Genomic DNA, 8,965 nt, shown 5'->3' with positions numbered 1-8,965 from the left:
GGAATAAGGGTAGAAGCATTAGAAACCTTTATTGATAATATTTGTTTGGTCTGCCTCTCCATGGAGAGGTTCAGAACCTTACAATGGTGTTTTCTTTTCCCATAAGAGGGGTATATTTTCTCGATTCTCTCTCCTCTCACTAGTGGTGAAGAAGCAGCCCCCTTTCTAGGGCTTCCACTCTTAGTATTTATAGATGTGAGCTTCGTGAGCTGGCAATAAATGGCCGTGGCCACGCTGAGGTTCCGTCCCCGTGGGGGAATGAATGGGCCGTGCCCTCGTAGATTCAATCGGACAAGAGTCGAATCCTCTTATAAATAAGTGGCCGTACCACTTATTAATTATGGATTAGCTCAAGAGGAGATTAACTCCGTTAATTACCGTGAGGTCAGATTCTGACCCATACAGAAACCCTGAATAAGAGAAAAAAATTAAATGATCTCCTAAAGTAAGGGGTTGAGACGTTACACTTTTTTTGTTGAGATATTTACCTTTACAAAAAACTACTTAAGTTCAACTTGTTAGGTTAAATTTTTTTTTTAGCTTAATTCTGGACATGCATTAACACAGTAGATAGTTGAATCCCCCAATAACCGAAAGTAGAATGTAAAGTTGCAACCATTAGACTGCTACTCTACTCTGGCAAAAGTGATTCTTTTAATAAAAGAATCTTAGGAGATAGGATTAGAGATGGATATAAGTACTAGGCACTAACTATACTAATAAAGCCCCTTTTACAAACTACAGTTTACAAATAGGTGGTTTATCGCTTTGTATGTATAACCAAAACGAATGTGCTGCTCGTCTTGAGAAAAGTTCATTAAAAAGATTAGGAAAAAAAAAAAACCAACTGAAAATATAGAGGAGGTAAATGAAGTTCTAATGGCCTATGGACTAAATATTAGTAGTAATCACTAAGATATCTACAATCTCAATTAAAGGGACAACACTAATCACTTGTGTCCTAGTTCCAACAAATGTGCATGAAATTGCTGAGTAGTCTTGCTCGTTTCTGTGATGCTGCAACTGCAATCAAATCAATCAAACCTCTTCTTTTGAACCTGAAGAACAGTATTTCTCTCCCCCTTTTGCTATTGCTGAATATCACAACCCCCCTGCTGCATATACATTTTTTACTGGTGAAATTTGTGATCGAGCAACGCCCCTTTACAGCCATCTGGTGTCACAGCTGACAGCGAAGATCCCTCGTTTCAGGGATAGTTAACAGACATCAATGGCACGTGCAGCTAGAGCACAGAATGAGTGACACATTGAAGCACTTGTTTAGTCATCTTGCCAATTTATGGACCTGAGATTGTTGTCCCACTCTCCTCAAGTGGATGCTGGATTTTGCCAAACATGTTGCTCTCACCCGCCTTAGATACAGCAGCTTCACCTTCTTCCATTTGGGAAACCACTGTGCTATTGCTAAAGTCAGTCTTCATGCCACCAGGGGTTTGTTGCGAGCTCCTGGAAGATGTCAACTTCCCTCTGGAACCACCTTCTTTATTCTTTTGCCGCCTACTATGCACAGTCAAGAAACCATTTGCCAAAGCTTCAAGTGCTCTCGTGGTTGGAGGCCGATTTCTGGTGCCATGCCTACGTGAGTTCAAGCTAGGTTGCTGCTGCTCCATACTAGCACTCTGTGTCGATGTCTTCAACTCACCAGAAACATCATCAGGCCTCTTCGTGTTACCACTTTGGTCTTCCGTCAATGCTGGCATCAGAAACTCATATTCCGAATCAGGGGGAACTTGAGGTTCATTAAGGTCAATCATTGCCCTAGTTTGAGGTTCCTCTTCAGGAAGCTTTAACACATGATGATCAGCAGAAGCACATTCGGCACTTTGAGAAGGACTGCTCTTTGACGAACTGCTTGATGACACCTTATCCTCAGACGAAGCTATCTGAATGTTGTTCAGCGATAGGTCATTGCTGCTTGAGGTGTGACGCACTTCTTGTTCCCTTCCTGGAACCATCAAAGAATTTACCATGACACTACTATTTGTCTCTCCACGACTACAAGCCGTTAGTCTCCTACGCTTCTGGGCAATGGGAGCTACAAAGTGCACATTGTTTTCTTTTAATCTCTTGTTCGAGTGGGCTTTTATCGCTTTTCTTGGCTGCTTGTCTTCACAGATGTTTTTGGTGTTCTTCCAAGCATTCACCGGTACAGTAGAAGCAGCAGGATGTGGAACTTCCTGAAACTTCTTGCTTGAAGCACTGATTTCGAAACCCTTCTCATCAGAATGCGTTTCTCCATTGGAGAAAATCCTCGAGGAATTATGATGATCCGTCTTAGCTTTATTAGTACCAACGGAGTCTGATTCATCAGTAGACAATTCCTCTTCACTCCCTTCGGCGTGGCTTCCCAAAGACAATTTGCTTGAGATTTCCACCGGAAGACTTCTCAACTCTCTCACTTTATAGGGTTTACCATCAGAGAGACTTGTATCTACAACTGTAAACTTCATAACATCTGTACATCGATTAGGAGTTCTAGGTTGAAGATAACAAGGACGTTGTCTAGTTGGAAGATCATCTTGTTCTAACTTTGTTTCATCTGTCCAATCACCACCTTCTTTACCTTTGGTACATTCATCTTCGACGCCAAGCTCTAGAAGCTTTGGATCAGAAGCAACTTTACCCAATACATCTGTAACTGAATCAAAATAATGGATCCCTTTGATTAATCTCCTGGAAAACTTCTTAACACCAGGCATGAGAAAAACCAACGCATTCTTGGGATTAGCAGCGTAGTTCAAGTTTTTAGGCTGCTCTGAGTGCCAACCTCTTGCTAATAGACGGGGCCAAACAGCTTCCCAGAATAGATCATTGGATCGAGCTTTACTAAGTCGGTAATCTCCAGTTAGAAACTTAACTACTTCGTTGGTTGTAAGAGAGGAGCATGCTTTGCCAGCTGGGAGTTCCGAGCGTATAGCATGATTGGACTTTGAAGGTTCCAAGGCCACACATGTAAGATCGTATTTATCTTTGCCGATTCCAACTGCTTCTATGAGCATGTTTACCCCAACCATAGCCTTTAACGAGAACACATACTCTTCCAACAATATCTTTCCTTCACCAAATGCCTTGGAGACCTGCCAAGCAATCAGATTAACTACAGTATTTATAAGCAGAAAGGGGTGCGCTGCATGAGTACCAAATTAGAAATGAAACCTAACCTACTAAAATGTCACAGGAGACTGAAACAGTCACAAATTAACAATGTTGTCTGAAGACATAATTTTCTTCGTGCAGTAGCGGTAATTCAACCGAAAAAACTGCAAGGCACAAGAAGTAACATTGCCCAAAAACTTACCATTGATGTCACTCTTCACATCACAAGTTATAAAACATCTAACAGAAGCCTATCCACATAATCAGACAGATAGATAACCAGAGAAGTTTGCAATTTGCAGACTTTGATGGTACGTGGTTTCAAGTGTAAGTTCACACAAAATCCATTCTAGTAATACCTTAACAGTTCATGCACATGTTCTGTCGATCAAGAAATCGCCTGGTTATCCCTCAGAATAACCTTTCTTTGTTTTTTTTTTGGTTGCTCAGAATAACCTAATAGCAACACTTCCTCTTTTCCCTACATCTAGAACAGATTTTTAGAAAAATGCACATTTGTGCCAGACAACTAGAAACTGATGCACATACGAAGCCTGATGCATGCCAATGATAGGCTCATAGCTTTTCATAGGACAAATGAATTGCAGAAAAATTCTAAAACCTAGAATACCAATGTTGGATAATAACTAACTAACACATACATTTTGGAATGCAACTATTCTAGAAAATATTAAGCATCTAAATCAACTAAGAAGTCTCCTTCGAAGCTTTAGACAAAGGTGCTATTGAGATATTGGGCCCTAACATTGATCAACAACCCAGAAAATGTAAAAAAAAACAGTGATAAATCAGAAAACACATCTAACCAGGCCGAATTACTTAGAAGAGGACATAAACATGATAAAACACCGGATATGGTAAATCTAGCTTGTTTGAATACCTCTGTTAAAGCCTTTCGGTTTTCCTCTGAAACGCGGGGAAGTAGACGAGATAACAGCTCCTGTTGCCTCGATCCGACGAACAACTTTTGACCATACACACTCCTTTTGCTTCTCACTTTTCGACATTCTGACCATCTACGGTACTCATGGGATCCATAAAACTCCCCATAATAAAATGACAAGATGTCACCACTTGTTTTAGTTTCAACAAACCTCTTAACATGTACAAAGTTCTTCTCAAAGATGTACAGACCTAGAAGGAAACTTGCCTTTTCAATATCAGTCCAAAAATCTAGGACTATGCCGGGTACTAAACAATACCGCAGGCCCCTATTTTCCTGTAGTTTCTTTTCGGAAGATAGATTTGCTGATGTCACCTTATTGTGCAAAACCGTGTCTGATGGCTCATTTTTTACTGTGATATTGTCATCTTCTGAATGCATGTTGGTTAATCTGGTACTTTCAGGTTCTGAGGGTGCACTATCTTCATTAGATGCATTTCTTGATAGAACTCCCTGGTTGACCCACATTAGCGGTATTGGCAATCCCACCATAAAATACCAGGAAATATCAGCTCCATTCTCCTGATTTTTTGCATATGAAATGCAGTCTCCCTGCAGAGGTGGAATTTCAACCTGATACTGGTTCCCAGTTCGAGGAGGTATCTCTGGCTCTCCAAGCACGCCACTCCTATCACAAGACTCCGACGAAAGCAACTGATCCGCAGACACACCATTCATGTAATCTCCATTCAGCTCAAATGCATCCATCTGCAGGAGAGAGAGCCACTCGAGATTTTTTCACGAGATACAACTATGAAGCTAAAAATATCTTTTGCCAGCGTATTAAAGTCCAATGATGTCTGATTGAACGGGATCAATAATCTAGTCAGAACAATAAGAATGCTTGAACTAGCAATTCCAAGTAAAAAAGCAAATATACTGAATCTGTTTTGTTGCTTGTACAAAATGTACCTTTTGATAAAAGCATCTAGATAGTTCAATTTAGGGATGCAAGCACAAAACAGTTAGAATGGCGTGTAAAGCAAAAGAGTTTAAACGAAAACTACTCACCATAGATGGCAATGAAACGTCAACACTTCCCGATCTAATGTAAAATACAGAGCAAAGTCCTTTCGAAATTCCTCGCTCAAATATGCCAAGAACAAGAAGTACCTAATCCAGAAACTCAATGAGTTCGACTGTCATCTGTCTTCTTCATAGTCTTCTGTTAACATCACGATGCCCCTTATCCGTCGATTTCTTGCCTGAAATTACAGATAGATTGAAATTTAAGTATAGAAAAAACTAATTAATAAAAAAAATTGATGAATAATCAAGTTAACTCAACTAAAATGCCATTCAGAGAAGGCAAAGGCAAGTCTAATGCAAGATAACTTACAGAATGTTGTTTAAAAGGAATATAAATAGAACTCAAAACTTAAAAAGGGATTCCTTCAGAAATCAAAGAACACTTGTGCATTAAATTTAATAAAAATAATAATTTTTTTAAGAAAAAAGTCAGCAAGAGGCTCAAAACTAGAACAGCAGACCAACTCAACTTTCATACAGAATAAACCAACAATTAAAGACTTATTTTGAAAGGAAAATATATAATCAGAAGAAATGAAGATAAACAGAGTGATATAACTTGTAACATCAAACCCCAGATCCATTTTTCTAACAAAAACTAACTCCAATATTAGCAACAAACGCAAATAATTCATCTCAGATAAACACAAACCTTTGAAACAAACGTTCCACATAAATCCTTAAACACAACAAACCCCAAATTCAAAACAGAATAAAAACAAAAGAAGCACATTCAAAAGCATTCTTATCAAAACTCAAACTGAGAAAGAGGTATTACAGAAACAAACAAAAGTACAATGCAGAAAAAGTACGAATCTTTATCACCTTTACTAAAGAAATCCCAAATGACGATCCTTAAATAAAATCAAAACAACATAACAAGTTGAAAACTTGCAGAAAACCCAGTACCCAAATCGTGTTTTACAAGCAAAAACAAAGGCATCTAAAAATACCAAGAAAACCATACCCCAAATACACACACACACATAACATAAAAACAAGTGAGCAAAATAATTCAAGAAACCTACTCAGAAGCAAAAAGGAACGTGAAAGATGAAATGGGTCTACAAGTTATAGATGTAAAACAAAGAAAACGTGAACATAAAACTAAGGAAAAAAACTATTTTAAGCAACAAAACACACACACACACACACACACAAAAACATATTCAAAGAACATCATGTAACAACGTGTATATAACATAGCAAAAAGCTTAAAGGGTGAAGTTGTACCTATAGAGTATGGTTCATGGTGTTAGGGGTGGGTTGAATTCGAAGAAAAAGAGGGGCAAAATAGAGGAAAAATGTGAGACTATTTTTTCTTTTTTTCTCTTTCGCTGCGTTAGAGAGAATAAGGGGGGTGGGGTGGGGTGGGTTTAGACAAGCGGGGGTGTGGGTGGCTTAAAATAATATACTTCTACTACTGAGGGGGTTTGGTCCATTTAAAGAAAACAATAGTAGATGATAAACTACCTACGCGCTATTACAAAAGGTTGTACGTACTCGAGACTTTTATATGACACGTAAATTTTATAGTTTTTCTAACATAATTGAAAAATTAAAGAAAGAATTTTCTAGGACATAATTCTTTTACTATATGAAGTATTTTAACTTACCCCTTATGTAATATTTTGAGATTACTCATTCACTTGCCGTTAGTAAATCGTCTCGTATTTGCCCTTAGTTATAGTGGAGCTTGAGTTCATTTCAAGGAAAAAAAGTTTATATTTATCCGTCTACTTTTGTTTATGGTTTAAAACTACCTTAAGTTATACATCTATTAGAGTTTAGTTGAAGTTCCACTAGAATGAAAGATAATTACGAGACGATTTGCAAACTGGCAAGTGTATATGAATGATCCCACATTATATAAATTGTTCTTTTTCTTCCTTTTACAAATTTCTTTCACTTCTTTTCCCCTTGAGTTTTGGTTTAATAGTGATAGTTTTAAATTAAAATTTTCCTTTTTAAATAAGTGGAAAAGAAAAATTTATGAACGGGAAAGTATATTTATTGTGAGGAGTAAATCGTATTATTGCCAGTTGGAGAGCACTAAAACATGACGTTAAACTCTATACCTCGTCCTTAACGAAAGATATTTTGCGAAACAATTGACACGCATGTAAATACCATTCGTCAATCACCAAATGGAAAAAAAATTGACATTATTAGAAGTCTCTCAACTCTATGACTATAAGAAACTCCACAAAAGCACGCAATAAGATGCCTCTACCTTTACATCTAGAAATGAAAATATAGTTGAAAAAGTATAAACTCTATGATATTAAGAACATTATATGAAAGTTGAGAGTTAGAAATAGGATCTTAAAGATCGGGGCAAATTCTAATAATGTCGTTCTTTAGAACCAAACTTTTTTGTTATGGAAACATGTTATATAAAGTTAGCGAGTAACGAAGCCTTTTACTCTTGAGCGCAATCAACTCAAATATAATTAAGGTGCATTAAGTCATTAACCACGGGTGCATGTTATTATATTACAGCACAAGGACCGGTTATTTTAGTATAATCACTAAAAGTACGGTGAGATGAATGAGATTTCTTCACCGTACATTAACTAGAGGTTTCGAATTCGAGCATTGGAAATGACGAAACCTCTAGCATAAAGAGTACTTCCTCTTTTAATAGGTTTATCACTACTAAAAATATGGTAAAAACTGACCGATGTTGGTTGGTAATTGGCAAAAATTGACTGAAAGTCGATCGATTCGTGGCAATCGGTAATCATCCGATCAGTAAAGCCAATTGACCGACTTCATGACCGACTGATTTCGGTCGATCAACTAAAATTTCACAACCGGGCAAAAAAAAACAAAAAAAAAAACGACCGACTTCATTCGGTAAATTATGTAATTAAAAAATATACCATCTTGGAATCGAACCGAGGGTTTGTACTGTGGCAGGATACTATTATACCACTAGACCATTGGTGCTTTTTGATTTAATATTTTTTCTTATTTGATTTATACTCTTTAATTATATTTTTCTGCAAAAATAATTGACCGATTTCGGTCGATTTTGTTAAATAAAATAAAATTACCAACAGAAATTGATCGGATTTTCTGAATATTGATTTTAAATAAAAAATTGACCTAAGTTGGTCGGTATGAAAAATAAATTTTTCGGGATGCGAAAACAATTTTTCCCATTTTGGCGCCAAATTCGATCGGTGTCGTAAAAATATAGAAAAGAAAATTTATTGAAAAATCGACCGACTTCGGTCGAGTTTTCGGTCGGTTTTTCGAATGAGTCGGTCTGCCGCGGCCGATTTTGGCCTAATTTTTAGTAGTGTATATGCATCACGAAACTGAATTACTCAAAAATAGATGTTAAAATAACAAATTAGCCTAGAAAAAAAAAACTTTATCTTATTCTAGAATCTCTTGTGTCATTTCTTTGATTTATAGAATGAATAATAAAGTTAGTAAAAAAATGAATAATAAACAATGTAAAAGTTAGTACTATATTTAACTAACTTTTTACATTGTTTATTATTCATTTTAAATTTCAAATATTTGAGCCTCTTTTATGAATTTTAACCTGATCTTTCCCCATGTATGTATTCAATAGCCGCACGGACTTATAAGGACATGTTGACGGCAAATTATTACACACGAAACAAAGATCCCAAAAACCATGTTCCATTCGCAAATGGAAACAAAATTATACTCCAGCCATTCCATCAAAGCAAGACGGACTTAAAACTATGGAGGATCAGTAAATTAATTTTTATATGAAAGATCATGGTTTTGTTATAATAAAAATAATAATCGAAGAGAAAACTGGTCAATGAAAAAAATTCTGCAACTCCTCAAGTAGTAATTATATAACATAAG

At 36.7% G+C, this 8,965-nt stretch overlaps 1 protein-coding gene across 1 annotated transcript; it reads right to left on the bottom strand.

The window, feature by feature from the left end:
* Positions 1-775: 775 nt before the first annotated feature.
* Positions 776-6,477, bottom strand: LOC109216072. The gene is made up of 4 exons (XM_019380199.1): positions 6,344-6,477; positions 5,093-5,286; positions 4,019-4,789; positions 776-3,098 (listed from the first exon to the last, which is right to left on the bottom strand). Exons 2-4 carry the CDS (start codon positions 5,093-5,095, stop codon positions 1,299-1,301), a joined length of 2,574 nt encoding a protein of 857 aa, XP_019235744.1. The 5' UTR covers positions 5,096-5,286; positions 6,344-6,477; the 3' UTR covers positions 776-1,298.
* Positions 6,478-8,965: the final 2,488 nt, after the last annotated feature.

Source organism: Nicotiana attenuata, unplaced genomic scaffold (assembly GCF_001879085.1).
Source record: "Nicotiana attenuata strain UT unplaced genomic scaffold, NIATTr2, whole genome shotgun sequence".
NCBI lineage: Eukaryota > Viridiplantae > Streptophyta > Magnoliopsida > Solanales > Solanaceae > Nicotiana > Nicotiana attenuata.
This window is presented reverse-complemented; position numbering and strand designations above follow the sequence as displayed.